Source organism: Pelobates fuscus, chromosome 8, assembly GCF_036172605.1.
Source record: "Pelobates fuscus isolate aPelFus1 chromosome 8, aPelFus1.pri, whole genome shotgun sequence".
Taxonomy (NCBI): domain Eukaryota; kingdom Metazoa; phylum Chordata; class Amphibia; order Anura; family Pelobatidae; genus Pelobates; species Pelobates fuscus.
The window spans coordinates 161,120,947-161,146,470 of record NC_086324.1 but is presented as its reverse complement, the minus strand read 5'-3'; the positions used below and the strand labels follow the sequence as shown (position 1 = coordinate 161,146,470).

At 44.5% G+C, this 25,524-nt stretch overlaps 2 protein-coding genes across 2 annotated transcripts in view; both read left to right on the top strand.

The window, feature by feature from the left end:
- Window positions 1-4,170: 4,170 nt before the first annotated feature.
- LOC134571339 (uncharacterized) lies at window positions 4,171-13,079 on the top strand (the record flags this gene model as incomplete). The annotated part of the gene is made up of 3 exons (XM_063429542.1): window positions 4,171-4,446; window positions 9,743-10,252; window positions 11,052-13,079. Coding segments are annotated over exons 1-3 (2,814 nt in total), but the record flags the coding sequence as incomplete, so codon positions are not given.
- A 6,426-nt stretch (window positions 13,080-19,505) lies between these two features.
- The window catches only part of CORO7 (coronin 7), a 107,557-nt gene continuing 101,538 nt past the window's right edge, over window positions 19,506-25,524 (top strand). The window contains exons 1-2 of the mRNA XM_063430564.1: window positions 19,506-19,721; window positions 24,188-24,284. Coding sequence (XP_063286634.1) covers window positions 19,662-19,721; window positions 24,188-24,284 — 157 coding nt within the window. The 5' untranslated portion in view covers window positions 19,506-19,661. The remainder of the gene's footprint in view (window positions 19,722-24,187; window positions 24,285-25,524) is intronic.

The following is a 25,524-nucleotide window of genomic DNA, read 5'->3' as shown; positions in this document are numbered from 1 at the left end:
ATTTGACGGTCCATTCCAAGTTCTCCTGATTACCGCAACCTCCGTCAAATTGGCCGGTAGGCCAAATTGGGTCCACGCTTCCCACTGCAAGAAATCTCCTGCCCCAGAGGAAGCGAATATCGCACAAACATGTATCTCTGGTACATCTCCTCCTTAATTAGCCTTATGAAGGCCCAGCAAGTAGCCATTACCAAAGACACTAGTGGGTACACTTTCTGGTATAATTCATCGTGCACCCAGGTGGCTACCTATACCTTTGACTACTGTGATATTGTAGAATGCCCATTTCCCACACCACAAATCCAGAGCATCTATAGAGATATCCCTCATTCGAAAGACCCATATGTTTGTGTAGTTGACAGGCAATGGGGGCACAATTGTGACCATTGGGGGGCGGCGGGATGGAATGCCGGGCCTGCCTGGGGTTACAAACCAAAAAGTGCCGTATCTAAAGTAGATGATCATGGTAGATCCCTCCTCCAGAGAATGACTTTGAGAAAGCCCGGGGGGAGTACACCAATGAAACTAATCCTTAACATTGAGCATCCAAGCCCAACAGATGCAGACCAGTATGTGATGGGAATGTATTGGAAAAAGGGTTCCTATAAAAAGTTAGGGCATTTCTATCTCAAAGATATGTGCAACTCTTCTGAGTGGCAAGGGGCCACCCATATGGTCCCTAACCCATTAAAACCTCATATCCAGACCTTTCAAGACATGATGGCCATTGCTAACCCCACTTTTGAAGATACCATGGCCGCTGAAACAGGTTTTAATGATGTAAATTTATGGTTAGAATGGATGAAATATAATGCTAATAAGCATAATAGAACTGCATGTTATGTGTGTGGCGGTGCCCGGCCTCACCTGGGTACCGTACCTTTAATCCTACCCGTAGATATAGAAGAATGTGTTTTAAGCCTTTTTGCCTATCACTATAATTTTAACAGGTCCATATGTATTGCATGGACAAAGGAGTATCCTCTCCTAACCCAGGATGTCAAACCCCCTGATGGTATTACCGTATATAAAGGTAATTACACTTGCTATGCCATGTACGATGGTATTGGTAAATTTGTAGGTAACTTTTCCAAAGGTTATTGTGCTACATACAGAACTGTCCCTGTACGTTTACTGCAGCATCACACTAGGTCATTAGGAGATATTTACTGGTTGTGTGGGGATTTACAGTTAAGATCCAGAATGGACACGGCGTGGTGGGGGGAGTGTACGTTGACTAAAGCCATTATGCCTATACACATTATCTCTGACACACACCTCAACACCCATGGGCCCAGCCACACTAAGGTTAAACGTGAAGCCCCAGTAAAAGGAAGTTTTGACCCTCACATTTACATTGATGCCATTGGGGTGCCTAGGGGGGTACCCAATGAGTTTAAAGCAAGAGATGAGGTTGCTGCAGGATTTGAGTCAATTTTTACCATAGTTACCGCAAACAAGAATTTAAATTGGATAAATTACATTTATTATAACCAACAGCGTTTTGTTAATTACACCAGAGACGCCCTCCAGGGGTTGGCCGAACAGTTGCAGGCCACATCCCAAATGACTTTCCAGAATAGAATGGCCCTAGATATGATCTTAGCCGAAAAAGGAGGGGTTTGTAAAATTTTGCCCGACACCATGACATGTTGTACCTACATCCCAGAAAACACAGGCCCTAATGGTAAAGTTACATTAGCCATAGAAAAATTAAATGATCTGTCTGAAGAGTTAAAAAGGAATTCTGGGATAAAAGATCCTTGGGAAAGATGGTTTGGTTGGATGACAGGATGGCAAAAGGCTTTAATGCAGATTGGTATGGCTATACTAATTTTTCTTTTTATTTTTGCTCTTCTCTTTTGTTGTGTCCTCCCATGTCTGAGAAAATCCCTCATGAAGACTGTTGACCAAGCGGCACCCACTTTCACCCATCTCGAAGTTGATGACCAAGAATCCCAAGACATCAATTCACCCTGTCTGCCGCTGCAAACATTCCCCTTTGTTGATAAAGTGCAGGAATTCTAGGAAGGGACTAGCTTAGGGACAGCATCTGTCAGTGAATGGTAAAGGCCCCGTGTTGGAGAAGTGGTGGATTAGCTGCCATGGGATACCCATGGGTGTGAAGTGTTCGAGAGCCATACTGACGGATGAGTTAGCCTATCAGGGTCAGATCTAGGGACAGACTTGCACTTTGCATTAACACCTAGCTAGCGGCCATGGGGTTTCTGTGCCTTTGGGTTAACACGTCTTCTGATATTAACATAATAAAGTTTTTATCTCTTAGAATCTAACATTTCATAGGGGGGACTGATGTGGAATTATTAAAAATTACTATTGTACTTGTATTGAATTATTGTACTAACTCCATTTTAACCTTATACTGTGACTTCCTCCTCCATTTTGTCCCCCTAACCTGACTTCTTCAAATCCTCCATTTTGTCCTCATGACTTAACTTGTTCATTTTAAAACTACATTACGTGACTGAACTTCTCAACCCAATTAGTACAGTAGACAAAGACTGTGTTTTCCTGCAAGGACAAATACCAGGAGGTGCTGGTTACTCCTTAAGACTTGCCGGCTACTCCTTAGAATTTGTAAGATAGTATAGTTTGAAGGCCACAGAACACAGTAGTAATGAAATGTTCTATTCATAAGAGACCTTGCACCTGGACATGAAGCCTGATATCATTGACCGTGTAAAATGACGTTTAGGACCCCCTTATCCCCACCCGTGTCCAGAATAATCCCACCTCTGATGGGTGGGCACGGGACTAACCTTTTTATTTTTAAACCAATAGGTAAGACACTAACACCGACACTTAACAATTAATCCAATTGATGGTGTTTATTTGCTGATATTCTAATAATCAATGATGACGCAAAATGCCTCTTAAAAGGGCCTGCGCGCCCGCTTTTTCTTCACTTGCCAATAAACTTTCTCGAAGTTATTTTAACCTGAACCTCGTGTGTCAGACTTAATTACTTCAGCGTATATACGCAATTTAATTTTATTGATTTGGACAGGAACAGATAGACATTTGAACATTTGGTTTACTTTCAAAAAGTACCATAACACCACTAAGGGATCAACAATGCTACAGTAAAATATCTAAATATCTAAATAAATATATAAAGACAGGCTACTTATGATGCCAAAGAAAGTTAACACGTTTTAATGAGGGAAGCACCTCAAAATATGTTTCAATTCAAAATATTCAATTTTGATATTTTTCTTATATGTGACATATATATATATTTCATATTTTTTTGGGGAAAAAATCATTTTAAAAGTTTAAAAACTTCTAAAGTTGGGGCGGAGCCAAGCAACTGAACCAAGCGGTCGCATGAGACTAAAGCTCCAGAGAGTTTGGACTCCAAACTGCCTAATTTTGGAGCAAAAGCCCAGAATACCGGGCCAGACAAGCATTACCGCAAATAGAGAAGCACCATGGGTCGCAAGACTAAAAAACAAAAATCAGATAAGCCGCGCCAAGGCATGGACATCGGAGACCTCCTGCGACAAGCACATGGGACGGCTAGGCCCAAGATGGCCGACTACCCTGAGGACTTCTCCGAACTCTCAGATGACTTCTCCCTGGAGGAAGAAGCTCTCACCCTACCGGCTGGAACAACGGCAAAGCCAAACCCTCCATCTCCAGACACGGCACCGGTAACGACCGCAATCCTCAAGGTCCTATTGGCAGACCTCCAAAAGACCTTACAATCAGACATGGCCACCATCCGCACCAAAATCCAAGGCCTGACGGGTCGCACTAAATCACTGGAGGTAGCCTCAGACCAACACACAAAACTAATAACCTCCCTGCAACGAGAGGTGCGGGGGCTGCAACGCCAATCCGAGGCGCAAGACCGACGATTCGCATCCATGGAAGACGCACGCCGCGCCAACAACCTAAAAATAAGAGGTGTCTCTGAAGATACCCCAGAGGCAGAACTGCCGCACTTCGTACGTCGGCTCCTGGTAGAGCTGCTGACACATCGACAAGCCAAGACAATCTGCCTGGCTGGACTATTTCGAGTCCCTAAGCCGGCCAATGCCCCAGCCACAGCGTCTAGAGACCTCATAATCAGCTTCCAGCAACGGACGGACCGAGCAGCGGTGCTGGCGGCGATCAAGGAATTGCACGCCGTATCAATTTGAAGCAATGTCACTCACCTTCTTCGCTGACCTGTCCGGGGGCACCCTGGCATGGCGGAGAACACTGAAGCCATTCACCTCAATGCTACAACGAATCAGTATACAGTACCGCTGGAGCCGACCCCGCACACTCTTGGTCCTGCAGGGAGAAGCCAGACACACCGTACACGACCTGCAGGAAGCACAGACCCTGATGCCGACCCTGGGACTGCCCCAAGAATCGCTGAAACCCACGGAGATTCCAAGAACCCAAGGAACACCACATGGCTGGGACCCGGGGAGGGTGACCGCATTTGTCCCACGCCAACCCAGGCAGGACTTACATGCCCCAGCCGCCACTTGAGACGCAGCCATCTCGGAGCGTATTGTATATAAATACCATGTACCTGTTTGCCACCCAGGATGATTCCCTATGACATAGCTCACTAAATTGCTTAGCCTCATTAGCCAACACTGGCCTTCACTCCACTAGCAAGCCGACAAACCCTTCAAACCGCCGACCGCACGGCCACTAACCCGACACAATAGTCCCCCCCCCCCGCCTGACTCTAATGAATAACGGCAGATACACCTAGTGAGACCCTACCCAGGCGAAAAGCCTTATCCCTCGGGCACATCTCCCACCGACCACACGCAACAGACCTGACAGGTTAATAATTAGCCACCCCTGAGAGATAGACACGAACAAACCTAATGTTTAAACTTGTATTCCCCGACCACTACATTCCGTTAAAAATGTGCCCTGACGTACAGACCACGCACATGTTACTATAAGTTTATAGCTCACTGTATGTTTACTAGTTGCTAGCTCGCTTAATATATAAAATTGCTCTTGCAACGTTTTTTTTTTTGTCAAGCATTGTATTCCCAAAATCTGTGCAAGTATTAACTGAATGCCATCTCATATGTAAACTAAGTATTCCGATGTCAACTGCTGTTGTGGCATGACAACTGTTTGTACACTCCTGCACAACAAAAATAAAGAATAAAAAAAATTAAAAAAAAACTTCTAAAGTAAGTTAACATAAATAATAAATAATTGGGTAAATAATTAGAGCAAAGAGAATTTACCACACTCACTGACGATCCCAGGAAAATAAGCAGAAACTGGTTTAGCAAATACTAGTTTATTGTAAAAAAAAAAAAAAAATGATACACATGGAAGAAAAAAATCAAAACCAATATATGTGTAATGGGTAATTGGGTACAAACACAGACAAACAAATAAATGTGACTTGGACACATTTGACAACTACCAAACAATACTTCTTTAGGATCGATAAGGGGTGAACCTGAATGATGAGTCTTTTTTGGGGGGGCCAATATCACTATGTAACTGTGGTGGAATCTCGGTAAAAATAAATTTAGTAGGCCGAGATTACCACGTGGCATGTGTACGTGCATATGCTGACGTATCGATCAGTTGGTTGCACGAGGCAAGATACGATCAGTAGTGTACGGAGCATGTGCAAGAATACAGGATATAGTATTCCCCTCCTCCATTGTGCTGGACAAGCCATGCGGTCAAACAGGAAGTTAATTCTTATTTGTGTTGATTGGTTAAGAGAATGTGCGGGTGGAGCTTAATATGGGAGGAGTTATATGCCTATATAAGGAGCCTGCACTATTGTCCGGGGCTCAGAATTTGCTGTATTTTGGTGACGCTAGTCCCTCTGAGTCCCGATCGGTGATCCAATAAAGAATCTCTTCCTTCCTGAAGAAACCTGTGTCCATCTCTCTGTGCTTGGCTTCCGTCAGTTTCTCCGGTATCATTTGGTGCATTGGCCGGGAAACTCATCGTTCAACGGTAGCTGAGAGGCAGAGGCGTGAGACGGTCTATCTTTGCCCACGTTCTCTACGGCTGCACCCCTGAACTTCTGCGTGGACCTCCCTTCGTCTCGGCGCCACTGGTCTGTTGTCCAGGAGATCATCGGCCTCTACGTGAGAAGTGCTGGGGTGTCCCCGTCGATGAGTGTGAACTCAGGTTCAGGAACGAGGAGGTAAGACAACTGCTGTTTTAGACGGCAGGACCCACTAGGGGTATACCGATTGTGCGGTAGGCCCAAAGGGGTTTGAATCTGTGTATCTGCCCCCTCTGTCGGAGGGAAGGAGCGAAGGCGCACCGCTCGATCGAACGCTCTTTAGTCAGACCGTTTGATTTGGTTAGTCAGGCGGGGTCCTGGTGTAAATAGCCCTAGCCGGACACCGGTGTCTTGTCTAGACTAGCGTTCTAGGGTGTATATTACGTTCGCTAGGTCGGAGGGACCGGGAGACTAAGCGGCGCCTGTGTAAATTCGGTTCGCTAGTTCTCATCCTATCTGGGCTAAGTGGGAAGGCGTGTAAATTTGGAACCCACTAGACTTTTGATAGTGCGACTAAGAGGCGCCTGTGTAAATTCGGTTCTCTAGCTCGCTATATATGTGGTGATTGGGCAGTGTGGCTAACCAAAACGGGTGTATATAGTTTTAGGTAGTCCATTCAAGGTACTGGCCAATAGTTTAGTTGGGAATTGTAAATGTGTTAACGATTGTTTAGTAAAGTGTATATCTTGTTAGATAGCGCGAGCTCAGCCGTCTAGCGAGAGTGTTAATAGTGTGTTGCTGTATTATAGTGCACGGTACCATAACCCTGTATATTTACTGACACTGTATATAAGTACTAATCATTGTTGTCCATTGCATGTTTAACACCATAACCACTAATAATTGTATTGTGACCTTAACTTGTGCTTTGACCTATGCTAACCGTACTGTAACCGCTAATTGTAAAAGACGATGTTACTGGGGTGTGTTATAGACGGGTAATTCGTATATAGAGAATTATAGCGTGGGTGACTGTATAGTTACGCCAAAGGGCATAATATTGATTATATAGTGACTGGTGTAACAGCTGTGTGTGTACGGGAATTCCCTGAGTGTTTATTGTTATTGTGTACGTTTCACTTGGTAACCGTACCACGTGGTGCTGTTGCCAGAGGAAACGGGTGTGACTGTTGAATAGTACGCGTGTATAGTATTCGTTGTCGACGACGTTCCATTGTTAAGTATGGGTGCGTCGCAGTCAACGATTCCGGATCCCTTAGGTTGTATGGTGAAGAATTGTAAAAAGGGATTCAAAACTTGTGATTTTGGGGTTAAAATGTCTCCTGTACGTTTGGTCACTTTGTGTACTAGGGAGTGGCCTACTTTGGTTGCGGCATGGCCGCCACGTGGCAGTTTGGATCTAACTCTGGTACAGCGCTTACACGTGGCTGTATCAGGTAGGCCTGAACTTTACGGCCAGTTTCCTTATATTGACTGTTGGAGACAGGCCGTAAATGACTCGCCAAAATGGCTCCAGACATGCCACGAGGAGCAGTGTCGCCTCATGGTAGCTAGGACTTGTTCGTCCACTAGGACTGGTGTTAGGCCCATTTTGGACACGCCCCCTGAGTCCGAGATCCCTTTGCCGCCCCCTTACTTTCCGTTAAGAGGAAGTGACGCAAACGCAGGAAGTCCTGCAGCCCTCCCCTCATTACCCCCATCCACTTCCGCTTCCTCCTCCAGTACAGGATCCACCCCCCCTCGTACTAAATCTCCCCTTCCGGAACCAGAACCCACCCCCATTAGAAACGAATATCCTGATTTGGCGCCACTTCAGACTTCCGGTCAAGCTTCATCTAGCTCGGCTCGAAGTGTTTTATTTACGACCTTTTCCCAAAACCAACCTCCCACATCCCCATACCCTATCTCTCCCCGACCGGAACCCATGACTGACGCCTCTCTACGTAGCCCCATCCAAACCCGACAGTTGACTGGTGCCCAACAATTAAAGCACTATCAGATGCCTCTTCGTCTGAATCCCGGGTCAGCTTATATCGATGCCGCAGGTCAAATGGCACACGCTGACAGGGGTGGGCTGGGAAGGGGGGCAGGGAGGAAATTGCCCCCCAGGCCGCTCTAAACCCAGGGCCGTCCGCATCCAGCAAAAATTTGAAAAATCAGAATCCCCTGCCTCTGGCTGAGGACTCACATTTTTCAACTTACCTCTCTCCCTGCAGTCAGTGGAGTTGGCTGGCCTCTCCTGATGAAGTCAGGAGTAGGGGGCATGACTTTCACTGCTCTTCTTCCAGGACCGCTGGGGAGTCTGGGAGAAGAGCAAAGGAAGTCACGCCCCCTCCTCCTTACATCATCAGGAGAGGCCGGCCGACTTCACTGACTGCTGGCTGCTGTATGCTGGTTGCTGCTCCTGCTCCTGCCCACCCCTCCCTGGCCTATGGTAAGACTCAAGGAGCGTGGAAATACACTTTAGTTTTTTTTTATTCCCCTCCTCAGCCCCTGTCCCCCCTCATCAGCCTTGTCCCCTCAGTCATTCCCTGTCATCCTTCCTCAGCCCTGTCCTCTTAGTCAGGCTATGTCCCCTCCTCAGCTCCTGTCCCCTTCCTCAGCCCCTGTCACTCTTCCTCAGTCCTGTCCCCTTAGTAAGCCCCTGTCCCCCCTCCTCAGCCCTGTCCCCTTAGTCAGCCCCTGTCCCCCCTCCTCAGCCCTATGCCCTTAGTCAGCCCCTGTCCCCTACCTTAGCCCCTGTCCCCTTATTCAGCCCCTGTCCCCCCTCCTCAGCCCTGTCCCCCCTCCTCAGCCCTGTCCCCCCTCCTCAGCCCCTGTCCCCCATCCTCAGCCCCTGTCCCCGTAGTCAGCACCTGTCCTCCATCCTCAGCCCCTGTCCCCTCCTCAGCCCTTGTCTCCTTGCTCAGACTCTGTCCCATTACCTTTCTTCAGCCCCTGCCCCCTTCCTCAGCCCCTGCCCCCTTCCTCAGCCCCTGTCCCCTTCCTCAGCTCCTGTCCCCCTTCCTCAGCACCTGTCCTCTTTTGCCCAGCCCCTGTCCCTTTCCTCAGCCCTGTCCCTTTCCTCAGCCCATATACCCTTATTTAGCCCCTATCCCCTTCCTCAGCCCCTATGCCCCTTCCGCAGCCCCTGCCCACCCCTCTCAGTCCCTATCCCATCCTTTCCCTGCTCCTTTCCCCCTCTCAGCTCCTGCCCCCTTCCTCAGCCCCATGCCCCCCACTACAGCCCCATAACATCCTCACCACAGCTCCTCTCCCCCAATTGCAACCCATATCACCCAAACCACAGCCCCTTTCCCAAATTGTAGCCATCAACCTACTTCAGCCTCTATCCCCCCCCTACATTTCGTAAACCCCCAATTACAGCTTATACCCTCCACTACAGCCCCTGTCCCCTCACTACAGCCCTGTCTCTTTACTCAGCCCCTGTCTACTAGTTTTAAAAGTGTAAAGTTTGAGTGTATGTGTGTGTATGAGTATGTCTGTGTGTGTCAGTATGTCTGTTTGTGTGTGTCAGTATGTCTGTGTGTGTGCGCGCGCCAGTATGTCTGTGTGTGTGTGAGCCAGTATGCCTGTAACAGTGTGTCTTTCTGTGTGTGGTCTGTGTGCCTGTCAGTGAGTGTGTGTTTTTTAGTGTTTGCCAAATCAGCAAGTGTGTGTGTGCCTGTCACTGAGTGTCTGTTTAGGTGACTGGTGTTTTTACTCTCCTCTTGGTGCAATGGGCCACTTGACTGGATTTGCCCCCCCAGGCCTAAGGCTGCCAGCCCTCCCCTGCACGCTGACCCAGTTTTCGTATATGTCCCATTTACCACAACCGATCTTTTAAACTGGAAGACCCATAATTCCTCGTATACTGAGAAACCACAAGCTATGACTGATCTGTTCACCTCAATAGTACAGACGCATAATCCGACATGGGCTGATTGCCAGCAGTTACTAATGACTTTATTTAACAATGAGGAAAGGACAAGAATAAATCAAGCAGCCATAAAAGCACTAGAGGATAGAGCCCGTGTTTTGAACCAAGCTAATCCAGCAGCATGGGCCGCAACACATTATCCCAACACTGATCCTGATTGGAACGTAAATGGTGCTGATATGGTTCAACTCAGAGCCTATAGAGACGCTATAATTGCTGGCATGAAAGCAGGAGGAAAGAAAGCCATTAACATGTCGAAGACAGTTGAGGTGATCCAGAAAAGCGATGAAGCGCCCAGTGTCTTTTATGACCGATTATTGGAGGCATACCGCTTGTATACCCCCTTTAATCCGGAAGACGCAGACAATTCCCGAATGGTTAACTCCGCCTTTGTCAGCCAAGCATACGGAGATATTAAGCGCAAGCTACAAAAGTTAGAAGGGTTTGCAGGTATGTCCATCACCCAACTAATGGAGGTAGCAAATAAGGTCTATATGAACAGGGATACAGAAAGTAAGAAAGAGGAAGAGCGCAAGATGCGTAAAAAGGCTGATATGCTAGCGGTAGCGATCGCAGGCGTAGATAAACGGGGCCCAGATAGAGGCAATAATAGATGGAGTAGAGAGCCTTTGAGTAGGGATCAATGCGCGTATTGCAAGGAAGAAGGGCATTGGAGGAACGAATGTCCGCAAAGAGAGCAGTACGAGAGAGACCAACCCAGGGCAGGCTACGGAAACTTTAGAGGCAGAGCGAGAGGTAGAGGAGGCCCCGGAGGGAGTAATGGTTATAGAGGGAGTAATGGAAACAGAGGAAGTGTTAGGGAAGACAGGTATATTCCAGCAGCGCAAAGGTCCCGCGATAGAGAAGGTAGGATTGGCTGACACGGTCATGGAGGACTATTGATACCGACCGGGCTCCATCCCCCTTGGTCGAGCGGAGCCTATGGTCGATGTATCAATAGGGGGAAAAAGGAGTGCGTTCATGATCGACACTGGTGCTGAACATTCAGTGGTGACTAATCTAGTTGCTCCTCCATCTGGAAGGACTATTACTGTGATAGGAGCAACTGGAAGAAGTGCTGAAAAACCGGTTCTTAAAAGTCGACTCTGTACATTGGGAGGCCACGTAGTAAAACACCAATTCCTTTATATGCCTGAATGTCCAGTCCAATTGCTGGGACGTGATATGCTATCAAAATTACAAGCGCAGATTACGTTCCTACCAAATGGAACAACATCCTTAAAGTTTAATGGACCTTCAGGTATTATGACTTTATCCGTACCAAAGGAAGAAGAGTGGCGACTTTATACAGTGTTGACTAGCCAAAACCCTAGGAGTGATGAGACATTGTTTAACATACCAGGAGTTTGGGCAGAGAACAACCCACCAGGACTGGCCCGCAATATTCCACCTATAAAAATTGAACTGAAACTTGGGGTTTATCCAGTAAGCCTAAGACAATACCACATCCCACAGAAGGCTAAGAAGAACATCCAATCCTATCTGGATAAGTTCATACGGTATGGTATCCTAAAATTCTGTACTTCCCCCTGGAACACCCCATTGCTGCCTGTTCAAAAGCCCGGTACAGATGAGTATCGACCTGTGCAGGACTTGAGAGCAGTCAATGATGCGGTTGTTAGTATACATCCAGTTGTACCCAATCCATATAACCTGCTTGCTTTAATTCCGGGCGGGGCTACTTACTTCACAGTCTTAGATCTCAAAGATGCCTTCTTTTGCCTCCGAATTGCCGCAGAAAGTCAATGTATTTTCGCTTTCCAATGGGAGAACGCTGTAACGGGCTCAAAACGCCAAATGACTTGGACAAGACTGCCCCAAGGGTTTAAAAATTCACCTACCCTATTTGGTTCAGCTCTAAGTCAAGATCTACTGGATTTCGAGTCTATCCCAGGAGAATGTGTATTGTTACAATATGTAGATGACTTGTTGATAGCAGCAGTTACAAAAGAAAAATGTCAGCAAGCAACGCACAATCTATTACATATTCTCTGGAAGGCAGGATACAAGGTGTCCAGGAAGAAGGCTCAGTTGTGTTTGCCAACTGTCAAGTATCTGGGATTCCATATCTCTGAAGGTCAAAGGATTATGGGGCCAGAGAGAAAAGAAGCTGTCTGCCAAATACCAATACCCAAGAATAGAAGACAAGTGCGAGAATTCTTGGGGGCAGCAGGCTTCTGTAGGATATGGATTCCCAGCTATGCGATACTGGCAAAACCTCTGTACGCAGCTATCAAAGGTACAGAGCACGACCCCTTCTTATGGACCCAAGAACAGCAAACGGCATTTGAAGATGTGAAGAAGGCTTTGATGAGTGCCCCAGCATTAGGTCTACCTGATCACACACGACCATTCTACTTATATGTACATGAGCAAAGAAGAATGGCTGTGGGAGTATTGACACAGTACTTGGGATCATGGCAAAGACCTGTTGCCTATATGTCTAAGCATTTGGATGCAGTGGCCAGCGGACTTCCACCTTGTCTAAGAGCCGTAGCTGCAGCCGCCCTGCTAGTAGCTGAAGCCGATAAACTCACTCTGGGTCAAGAACTTTATGTACGAGTCCCACATGCAGTACAGACGTTGTTGGATTACAAAGGAAATCATTGGTTTAGTAACAGCCGTATGACCAAGTATCAAGCAATGTTGTGTGAAAACCCAAGAGTGCATTTAGAGACTGTAAACACCTTAAATCCAGCTACCCTTTTGCCACAACCTACTGAAAGTCAACATGATTGTTTGGAAGTAATGGATGAAGTATTTTCAAGTAGACCAGATCTTCGTGATTTTCCCATCCAGAACCCCGATGTTCAATATTATACCGACGGCAGTAGTTATGTGAAAGAAGGGATCCGCTATGCAGGATATGCAGTAACAACAATAGACAAGGTGATAGAAGCTCGGCCACTGGCGAAAGGAACATCAGCACAAAAGGCAGAATTAATAGCACTAACACGAGCGTTACAATTGGCTGAAGGTTTAAGAGTGAATATCTATACGGACTCTAAGTATGCGTTTTTAACCACTCATGCCCACGGAGCTTTGTATAAAGAAAGAGGACTACTGAATTCAGAAGGCAAAGAAATCAAATACGCAGCCGAAATCCTACAACTATTGGAAGCAGTGTGGGAGCCGAAAGAAGTCGGTATCATACATTGTCGAGCGCATCTGAGAGGAGATGGTGATGTAACCAAGGGAAATCGGATGGCAGATAGTGCAGCTAAGCGTGCTGCTGAATCAGGAAGACAGGAGTATGTGGGGCATATAGCTGCTCTTATACCAACTCCACTGTCCCAATGGACTCCAGTTTATACAGCTCAAGAAGAGGAGTGGTTAAAGACTGAACCGGGAAAGTATTTGGAGAACAAGTGGTATCAGCTAGAAGATGGAAGAATAGTTATACCAGCATCACTAGCGGTAGAAATTGTCCAAAATTATCACAACGGGACACATTCTGGGAGAGACAGTACTGAAGAATCTCTCAGGAAACATTTCTACATACCAAGATTGTCCAACTTGACTCAGGCCATTGTACGCAGATGTGTAACGTGTGCTAAGAATAATGCAAGACAAGGACCAGTAAAGCCACCAGGAGTCCAGTTTATGGGGGGACTCCCCATGTCCGATCTACAAATAGACTTTACAGTGATGCCTAAATCGGGTGGACATCGTTACCTGTTGGTAATTGTGTGCACCTATTCAGGCTGGGTAGAAGCATGTCCTACTCGTACAGAGAAAGCAGGAGAAGTTGTAAGATTCCTGCTACGAGAAATAATACCCCGATATGGACTACCCTGTTCTATAGGATCGGACAATGGTCCAGCTTTTGTTCACCAGTGCCTACAACAACTGACTCATATGCTTGGTATAAAGTGGAGGCTTCATACTGCATATAGACCCCAGAGTTCTGGTAAGGTAGAGAGAATGAATAGAACTATTAAGAACCAGTTGGCTAAAATGTGTCAGGAAACCCAACTTAAGTGGAACGTTCTCTTACCCATAGCTCTATTGCGAATCCGCAGTACCCCTACCAGAAGGATGGGCCTCTCTCCTTTTGAAATCATGTATGGGCGACCACCTCCCGTACTTGGTAACTTAAGGGGGGATTTGAGTCAGTTGGGAGAAGGAATTACCCGGCAGCAGGTTGTAGAGTTGGGTAAGACTATGGAGGAGGTACAGAAATGGGTACAAGATAGATTACCTGTGAATATTTATCCCCCTGTTCATAGTTATCATCCAGGAGACCAAGTGTGGATTAAAGAGTGGAATAATGTACCGTTAGGGCCCAAGTGGAGAGGTCCTTATGTTGTTCTTTTGTCTACCCCTACAGCGATAAAAGTAGCCGAAGTAACTCCGTGGATACATCACTCCAGGGTTAAACCAGCAGCAGTCGATTCTTGGCAAGTTACAGCAGATCCAGAGAATCCCTGCAAGATCCGGTTGAAACGCACTACTCAGTCGGAGTAACGAGGAATTATTGTGGATTACAAATTTTATTGTTACAGGTGTGAGTGAGAAGGCCATAATAAAGCCTGTCCGCTTACCAACACATAGTGTATAAGCCAGGAAAGTCTCGAAGGGACACCTGTGAAGACGAGCAGAACTCCATTCCCTGCAGCCCTCACATCCTGGAAGCTGAGGTTCCATCGCACGGACGAAGACTGAGGATGACGGCGAAAGATGTGCTTTTGATTGTGTTTATTTATATGTGTTTTTATATTCAGGAAGGTAGAGGTACCGACACTCCTAGCTGTGAGGTATGCATTAAGACTACGAGAACAGGTAACCATATTTCCCAAACCCTAATTTGGCATTCACAATACGAATGTAAAGGAGAGGTATCAAGATGTAGATACCTAAATATAGACTATAGTGTGTGCCATTTAGGAGTAGGAGAACCTAAGTGCTTCAGTCCAGAGTATCAACCTCGTACAATTTGGTTGACTCTCAGGAATGGAGATCCTCGGGGGACCCTAATTAATAAGACGGTGTTAGAATCCGGATATTCTTCGGGTGTTCTGCTATTTGATGCGTGTAAAGCGATATCAAGTGGTAGAAAGCCGTGGAATGTATGTGGGGATCTTATATGGGAGAGGACGTATGGGTCTAATGATAAATATATTTGTCCCAGTAGTAAAAATAAGTATGTAAATCCTAGATGCCCAAATAAAGACTATAACTTTTGCCCATATTGGTCTTGTGTGGGGTGGGCGACTTGGGGACAGACAGTAGATAAAGACATGATAGTGACTAAGTTGCCGACTAGCCCTTATTGTAAGTCTATGGAATGCAACCCAGTCCCTATACTTATTACTAACCCCGACAAGTTCCTAGATAAGTATGGAAATTTATTTGGGTTTCAGATATACGGGACGGGTTTAGATCCTGGGACATTATTGTTTATAGGAATAGAGACTGATACGGTATCCTCCCAGACTCATCAAGTATACCATTCCTTTTATGAAGAGATGAGTATAGATAATAAGATCCCCCATAACGCTAAAAACCTGTTCATTGACCTAGCTGAAAGTATTGCCGGTAGTCTTAATGTTACCAACTGCTATGTGTGTGGAGGTACTAACATGGGAGACCAATGGCCTTGGGAAGCAAAGGAGGTAATGTCCGGTTCTGAGGCAGTTGACCAACTAATATCTACACAAGCCGATTATCATTTGAGTGTTAGAGGTAAATCTGAGTGGAGATTAAAGACCTCCATCATAGGTTATGTTTGCATAGCAAGGAAAGGAATAATGTATAATACTTCTGTAGGAGAATTAACTTGTCTAGGGCAAAAAGCTTATGATGATGATACAAAGAATACAACTTGGTGGTCGGCTTCAAATGTCTCAGAACCATCTAACCCGTTTGCCAGATATGCCAGTTTAAAGGATGTGTGGTTTGATTTATCCATCACATCTACCTGGAGAGCCCCAGCAAATTTGTACTGGATCTGTGGTAAGAAAGCCTATTCGGAGTTGCCACAGGACTGGGAAGGGGCATGTGTGTTGGGTATGCTCAAACCATCCTTCTTCTTGTTACCGATTGAAACAGGTGAGACTTTAGGTGTTAAAGTGTATGATGTGAATCATAGGAAGAAAAGGGGACCCATAGAGATAGGCGCCTGGGGAGATAATGAATGGCCTCCCCAGCGTATCATAGATTATTATGGGCCAGCCACGTGGGCAGAAGATGGTACCTTTGGTTATAGAACCCCTATTTATATGCTCAACCGCATTATAAGATTACAGGCGGTGGTTGAGATTATCACCAACGAGACGTCACAAGCGCTCAATCTTCTAGCGAAGCATAACACCAGGATGAGGACGGCAGTCTACCAAAATAGATTAGCCTTGGATTACCTTTTGGCAGTAGAGGGAGGTGTATGTGGGAAGTTTAACCTAAGCAATTGCTGTCTTCAAATAGATGACGAAGGGCAAGCAATAGCTGAGCTTACTAGCCATATGGTTAAACTAGCGCATGTGCCTACTCAGGTATGGAAAGGGTACAATCCAAGTAGTTGGTTTGGTAGCTGGTATGAGTGGTTTGGAGGGCTTAAGGCAGTGGTAGGTGGAGTCCTACTGATTTTACTGTTGTGTCTACTCCTACCGTGTCTTATACCCTTAGTAGTTAGGTCTGTGCAAAGCCTGATAGGAAGTATAGCAGAGAGGAAGGCTGCTGCACAGATAATGGCGATATATAAGTATAAGGCTCTAGATCAAGGAGAACCAATGCAGGAAGATGAGTGTTAAAAGATTCACATCATAAGATAAGTCTGGTCTGGTTCAAGGTAACTTGCGGTGTAAGCAAAACTAAGGTTATGTGATGCCTCAAGTAATTGTAAAATATCAAGAGGCATCAAAGGGGGGAATGTGGTGGAATCTCGGTAAAAATAAATTTAGTAGGCCGAGATTACCACGTGGCATGTGTACGTGCATATGCTGACGTATCGATCAGTTGGTTGCACGAGGCAAGATACGATCAGTAGTGTACGGAGCATGTGCAAGAATACAGGATATAGTATTCCCCTCCTCCATTGTGCTGGACAAGCCATGCGGTCAAACAGGAAGTTAATTCTTATTTGTGTTGATTGGTTAAGAGAATGTGCGGGTGGAGCTTAATATGGGAGGAGTTATATGCCTATATAAGGAGCCTGCACTATTGTCCGGGGCTCAGAATTTGCTGTATTTTGGTGACGCTAGTCCCTCTGAGTCCCGATCGGTGATCCAATAAAGAATCTCTTCCTTCCTGAAGAAACCTGTGTCCATCTCTCTGTGCTTGGCTTCCGTCAGTTTCTCCGGTATCATAACAATGAATACTGCAGTGTATTATTCCTATATACAGAAGGGCAACACTTTTTACGTGCTTGTCATCAGCATGATACATTATCAGGTTATTTACTAATGTGAGTATTGTTGGGAGTTCAAAATCACCTTTTTTAGACCTCAAAACTAAAGGCATAGCTGACTTGGAGAAGTTTACCAGTTTTGCAATTTTGGCGTTAAATTTGAAATTCACTTTGACTTCCCAACAATTCTCACTTTAAACAAACAACCCTGTACGCGTATCCTGGAAAACATGATGAATGTGTCAACTGGCAGCCCTAGCTACATCTGACTGGGTAAATAGATTTTAACTTGTGTAGTTCAATATTATTTACTCACTAAATGCAGAATTAACTAAACTCAGAATTGAGCAAATTAAAACCAAAAGGTAAAATCCAAGCTAAAATAGCAAATCTATGACTAAATCTGAGTCGGATAATTTTTCCAAATCAAATATTTTTAAACTCAATTTTGTCATTTGGGTTTAATTTACCAATTTTTTTAATTTATAGAGCATGGGTGCCCAAAAGGTATTTCCCCAAATGTTGTGGAACTACAAATTCCATGATGCTTTGCATGTCTTTAGAATGCTTTTTAGAATGGCAAAGCACCATGGAAGCTGTAGTTCGAAAACATCTGGGGATTTACCTTTTGGGCACCTCTGTTATAGAGTAACCCTGGCTGTTTGAATCCAGTAAGGCGAATAAGGAAGAATTGACGATGGTAGTTATGGTTATCAGTTATTAAAGGGACACTTATCAACATAACCACAACAGCTCGCTGTAGATCAGTTATTAAAGGGGCACTTATCAACATAACCACAACAGCTCGCTGTAGATCAGTTATTAAAGGGGCACTTATCAACATAACCACAACAACTCGCTGTCGATCAGTTATTAAAGGGACACTTATCAACATAACCACAACAACTCGCTGTAGATCAGTTATTAAAGGGGCACTTATCAACATAACCACAACAACTCGCTGTAGATCAATTATTAAAGGGACACTTATCAACATAACCACAACAACTCGCTGTAGATCAATTATTAAAGGGACACTTATCAACATAACCACAACAACTCGTTGTAGATAAGTTATTAAAGGGGCACTTATCAACATAACCACAACAACTCGCTGTAGATCAGTTATTAAAGGGACACTTATCAACATAACCACAACAACTCGCTGTAGATCAGTTATTAAAGGGACACTTATCAACATAACTACAACTCGCTGTAGATCAGTTTTTAAAGGGACACTTATCAACATAACCACAACAACTTGCTGTAGATCAGTTATTAAAGGGACACTTATCAATATAACCACAACAACTCGCTGTCGATCAGTTATTAAAGGGACACTTATCAACATAACCATAACAACTCGCTGTCGATCAGTTATTAAAGGGACACTTATCAACATAACCACAACAACTCGCTGTAGTGGTTATATTGCCTACGATCCTCTGGCACTATTTAGAGATGTAAAATATAAAACAATTTCCTTCAAGTCACCCAGAGACATTAATAATTCTGCATTATCGATGTCAGTTTTGCCCAATCTTTGCCCAACATTTTGGTATTGAATTGCGAGAATGGTCCAGGGATTTCTAGGCATCCTATCAATACAGCGAGTAGGGCGGCTGTCCATTTATAGGGGTTCCTTTGGAATCTCTTCAGTAATTCATACAAATGATTTCCCTCTGGAAACATATGAATTAGTACAGACAGCATTTTTCCTGTACTGACCATCAGCACAAATAATTCACATGTTCAGGAAGACATGGTGTATCTGACAGCCAAATTATGTCTGGGTTTTTTTATAAACCTACTTGCAATTAGAAAGTTGTATTTTTCAATAACAGTTAATGGTAGTGTCTTGTAATATCTTTTATTATTTTATTAGGCAAACAGAATGTTGGAACAGCAAGGGAGACCCTACCTTTATCTCCAAGTTATATTATTTTACAATTGTATCACTGGACTAATATGGCTAGTGTTTCAACTTCATTACTATTTTTGTAATGATAAAAGTAATGAATACAAATATGAGACTCAGTTCCTGCTTATTGCAAGCTTTGACACATATGCCGGGTAATATTAATTGTAACAGTGATGATATTGTTCATATTGTCTAATTTTAGTAAAAATAGGCATTACTAGTCGATGATAGAAGATTGGATTGTGCAGGGCTGGAACAGGGAGGAGCAGTAGATGACCTATGTCTGGCATCGCTTGGATGCTGTCTCAGGGGCTGGGAGGGGACTCAGGGGAGAGACAGAGAGAGAGAGGAAGGAAGAGAGAGGAAGAGAGACAGCAAGTAAAGCAGAGTGATAGAGAAGAGACAGACAGACAGGCAGCAGATCAGGAGCTGACAGACAGCTAGGAAAGGGTTAAAGACTGTCAGCATCATGAACCGCTTCAAGGCATCTAAATTTAAGAACTGCATCCCCAAGATCCCCAAAAAGCAGGTAAATAGGGTGAGGGGGTGGAGGCTGACACTTGCATTCGTTTGGGTAGGTGGGGGGAAAACTTTGCTTGGAGTGCTGGGGGGCTAATATTTCCACGCACGTGACATGCAGGCATAGGAGAGGGTTAATGGATGATGGGAGGTGTAGAGCAGGGTAGGTACATTACATGGTAGGTAGTCCAGGCACCCTCAGGGCTGGGGGGCTCCACATTTACAGGGATTACATATTAACAAGGAGGGGTAAAATAACTTAATTTTCCTGGTTCTAATAATAGATGAAGGGGTTAATAATGTGTCTAACAGCAGGTAGATAATGGGTGCAGCAGTATGAAAAAAACCAACATATATGGTAACTATAGTGTGTAGAATGTAGATTTCTGCCATAGAAAATGTATAGAATGTTGGTTTCATTGACTCTGCCCTGTTTCAACCTTTGGACTAAATGGGGTGTACACAGCCAGTCCTCCAGAAACATTGATTCATTTGGCCCAGAAAGCTGGAGCTGTTTGTGTGCCTGAGGGTTGGGAAAGGCATTGGTTAGACCTTTTAACTATTTATTGGTAAACAGTTCCACTCAGTATAAAGGGGAGACATTGCTAATGTGTCAGTATTTTAAATCAGGGCTTCTCTGCTGGTTTCATCTACTGAATGTGTTCCTAGTTACAGGGGCTACGTGCCCCCCTTAGATGACTTTTTACTGTTTAATATGACACGGTATAGAATGTGGGTAGTGTGATCAAAAGCGGTCAGTAGGTGCTGCTTGTTGATGCCAGCTTAGAAGTACTGGCACCCTTACAAAGAGGCAGAGGAGTCGGTATTTGAACATGTCCCCAGGCTGATGGTTTTCCGGCCTCATGTTTGTTTTGAGATGTCACAAGATCCTCGTTTCCTCCAACGCTTCCTATTCTGTATAGTGCTGTGCCTTGCAAGAGTTCTAGGCATCAGTGTCAGGGCACAGCGGGGACACCTGAGCGACACAGCGAGGACACACGTTACACACATTTATCCCCTTAAGGACCAAACTTCTGGAATAAAAGGGAATCATGACATGTCATGTGTCCTTAAGGGGTTAAACAATAAAAGATGCTCTAAATGCACTAAGACAAATATATTTGAACCCTTAGAGTTATTTTAGAAAAAAAAACCTTTACAGTTGTGTACTTCGTCCAATGAGAAGCAAGGAGCCAGCGGATTATGAAGTACAAGAAAATATGTGGTATCCCTTGTCCTTTAACCCCTTAAAGGAACACTATGGTCACCTGAACAACTACAGCTTAATGTATTTGTTCAGGTGAGATCTATAGCTCCCTGTAGGCAATCTTAAGTAAACACTGTATTTTCAAAGAAAATACAGTGTTTACATTGATTGATAGGAATACCTCCAGTGGCCGTCACTCAGACGGCCACCAGAGGGACTTCCTATCATGTAGGGCCCTAAAAAGGCCCTGTACACGTCAGACGTATTAAGATACGTCTGACGTGTGCAGGAGAGAGAAGGCACTGTGTGCGCGCCTTCTCTCTATAGCCTGTCAGAGAGGAGAGGGGGCGGGCAAAGACCACGAGCTGAGCTGTCAGTCAGCACAGCTCGCGGCTGCGCACATGCGCGGTAGTGTGCTCAAGACTTCAGAGGGCGGCATGAATGCCGTCCCATGAAGTATGTGCGCATGTGTGGCGAAGCCGTGCATGCGCACAAGGGAGCAATGACGCTTCCAAATGGAAACGTCTGATTGCTCCCTGCTCGTGCCCGCCTATTTCGTCATTTTGACGAAATAGGGGGCGCGGCTTCACGAGGCTCCCGGCGCTGGAACCAGGTGAGTAAAAGACTCTGCCTGGAGAGTCCCTTTAAGGACCAAACTTCTGGAATAAAAGGGAATCATGACATGTCACACACGTCATGTGTCCTTAAGGGGTTAATCCACTTGACCTAGGCCTTGGTTTAATAATATTTAATAAGATTTGTATGTGATTTTTAATATTTTTGGATTCATTCTTAAAATAATTTTTATTCAAAATATGAATATATATAAAAAAGTCACATATACAACTGATCATCAATATTTCAAAAATGTAAAAATGTTACAAACTTTAATTTTTTTTTTTTCATAATATTACATCATTTGAAGTTTATCCAAAAATATTAAATATATTTGTAAATCTTTAACAACAATATTAAATCACGGCCATAGCCATAAAATCAGTGTATAACGTCAAATAAACATTACAGTGAACACATTTGTTAGCAAACTTAAATGCATATAACATTGTCCACGATATTGAGTGTACTTCTAATGCCCACATAGAGTATACTTACCTGGCTGAAACTGGGCATCTGCTCTATATAGGAAGGTAGTTTTTTTATTTTTTCTCACTATGTCTGGACATATTCCAGAGCCTGCCTCCAGTATGGCTGCTGTTCAGTAGCACTGTACTTTGCAAACCATGCAGGCTCAGGGTAGCATTATAGACAGACACTCTGATTACTGCTAGAGAAACTTGTTTCACAGCTAATCATACTGTCATTTAATCAATGCTGGTGAAAATCTAGGAAGTCCTAAATAACAGTGCGTGCAAGGCTATGCAAGAGCTTGCCATAAAGCAGGTGCCCCCATTAGGCTTGCAAAGCTTCATGGGAGTTTGTGTATCTAGATTGGAACAACCGGGGATGTTTCTCTTGGGCATTACTGCTGGAGATAATTGCTAGATCTTGTTTAGAATGGAGAAGCTTATAAAATTACATTCTTTAGGGCTGTTTTAAAATGAAAATATGCCCCAAAAGCATGCATTTTTTTTATAGGTCTCCCTAAGTCATCTGCTGATCTGGCAAACCTCGCATAATAATATGCTTGTCATGGCAGAGGTGTGACTCGAAAACCGCCTTAAAGGCATTGCTATATTTCAAAGATCAGGTTTCTGAGCAGAAAATGTAACCACTTCATGAAACCAGTGAGAGGTGTAAGGACCGAGGGATTAGACACTAGCAAGGATATTGTGGATATTTGACTAGGGATTTGCAAATTTAAAGAGATACTATAGTCATAAAGACAACTTTAGCTTAACGAAGCAGTTTTAGTGTATACATAATGCCCCTGAAGGCATTCTCTAGCACTTAGGTGTTAAATTGTCTTTTGTTTCTGTCCGTGCAGACCCAGCCACACCTCCTTTGGCTGTGACTCTCGAAGCCTTCATAAAAAAAAAGAGTTTAATTTTCAGATGTTAACTTACTTTTGAACTTTTTATTGCTTGTTCTGAATTAAACTTTAATCTCACACAGGGGGCTCCTGCAGGGTCTATCAGGCTATTCAGGAGATAAGAAAATATAAATTAAACAGACTGTGTGATAAAGAAAGTGTAAACATTAGATCTCACTTTACAGCAGGGCTTGACAAGTTTGCTGGGAATCTAGGAGCAGGATAAATAATTGAGGAGCCAGTGCTTTTTTTTTTTTAAACTAACAAAGTTTTATTTTCAACGACAGAAATACAATCCTTAAAGGGACACTCCAGGCACCCAGACCACTTCTGCTCATTGGAGTGGTCTGGGTGCCAACTCCCACTACTCTTAACCCTGCAAGTGTAATTATTGCAGTTTTTCATAAACTGCAATAATTACCTTGCAGGGTTAACTCCACCTCTAGTGGCTGTCTACTAGACAGCCACTAGAGGTCACTTCCTGGTCCATAGCACAGGAAACCTGTGCTAGAGCGTCGCTGGACGTCCTCACGCTGTGTGAGGACCTCCAGCGTCGCTCAAAACCCCATAGGAAAGCATTGAAATTATTTTTCAATGCTTTCCTATGGGGAGACTTAATGTGCATGCGCATTAGGTCTCCTCGGCCGGTGGGCGGGATCAGTCTCGCCCACCGGCCAACGCAATGGACAGGAGGAGCGTCGCGGAGGAGGAGACAGTGACGAGGGACATCGCCGCTGCCTCAGGTAAGTGACTGAAGGGGTTTTCACCCCTTCAGTAACCGGGGATTGGGGGGTGGGAGGGAGAGGAACCCTCCTCCAGTGCCAGGAAAACGGATTGTTTTCCTGGCACTGGAGTTTCCCTTTAAAGGGACACTATAGTCATCGGAAACATTACAGTGTAATGCAGTGTTTCTGGTGTATATTGTCTGTCCCTGCAGGCGTTTCAATGTAAACACTGCTTTTCAGAAAAAGTCGAAATAGCCAAATTATAAATATTCTCTAAGTCTGCTTTATTTCCAGTTCAACTACTCTGGCCTGGAATTTGAAACTCTCTTTGGAAAATAACTCTGCATCGAATTAATAAAACACAAAAAACTAAATGCACTCAGCACAGCAGCACTATCTTTGTTTAAAGTGACATATTGCCATGTGCTCGGTTGTCTACAGTTCAGGATACTGCAGGCCCTGCTCTCATGCAGATGCTGGCCACAATTGAGAATGATTTTGGAATATTTTGACAGTGGCTTGCAATGTTTTTCTATCATACATTGTTCTTTTAGGACTGGATTGCAGACATCGGTGTGGCCTCATCATCTTCAAATGTCAACAATATTAAATGTGGACAACGTCTGATTGCATATAATACAGACAGTTTGGGTAAGTTAGCTACTGCGGAGTGTATAAGCTTTTAAACAGAATCTCCCCTGAGGATCTATGCCATTGTCCTTGATTTAATTTTTTGGGATAAAAATTTCAAATGACCACAATCAATGAGAAAAAAAGATGTCACCATTAAAGTCTTTAGGAATATTTTGTTGATATGTAATTTGAAAGGTTTTTCTAACAGTTTATGATCATTTGAAAAGCTTAAAGGACCACTATAGTGCCAGGAAAACAAACTCGTTTTCCTGGCACTATAGTGTTAATAGGTCCCCCCTCACCCTCATGGCCCCCCTCCCGCCGGGCTCTAGGTGGAGGAAGGGGTTAAAGACTTACCTTTCTCCAGCACCAGGCTCCCTCGGCGCTGGGGACTCTCCTCCCTCTTCCGCCGAATGCGCATGCGCGGCAAGAGCCGCGTGCTCATTCAGTCACTCCATAGGAAAGTATGCTCAATGCTTTCCTATGGACGCTGGCGTCTTCTCACTGTGAAAGTCACAGTGAGAAGCGCGGAAGCGCCTCTAGCAGCTGTCAATGAGACAGCCACTAGAGGTTGGATTAACCCATATTTAAACATAGCAGTTTCTCTGAAACAGCTGTTTACAGCAGGCAGGGTTAACCCTAGATGGACCTGGCACCCAGACCACTTCATTGAGCTGAAGTGGTCTGGGTGCCTATAGTGGTCCTTTAACCAAAAATATTAAACTGAGGCCATAGCATCATCTCCCATTTAATGCAGATATTGAGGGTAAGTTGGGTGCCAGAGAATGCAGGAGGATTTCTTGCTTGTATAGACTTAGGGGAAGAGTACCGCCCCCGAGGATCTTTGCCACTGTATCGGAGAGCCGTGCTATTATATAACTGAGGTAGCATTAAGTTAGGCCTCAGAGAAGCAGGATTTCTACTACATGTACCGCCCCCTAGGATCCCTAATACACAGAGAACTGGAGTGACATGTAATAAAGGCATGCTGAGTTAAGTTATCTGTCAGGGAGAACATGAATTTATATCCATTATGTAGAAAATGAAACTTGCCCCTGAGGACCTTTAATTCACACAGTGTCCAAGAGCTAGAATGATAGTATCCTCTTTAGGCTTCTTTTACTTATATTTTCTATATACCATGTTGTCAAAAAAACAGAAAGCTCAAAGGGTGATGAATATTAAAGTGTTTAGAGAAAAGAAGTACAATTCTGGAGTAAAGTTTAAAATATGGAGCGATCATCGGGGATATTCCATT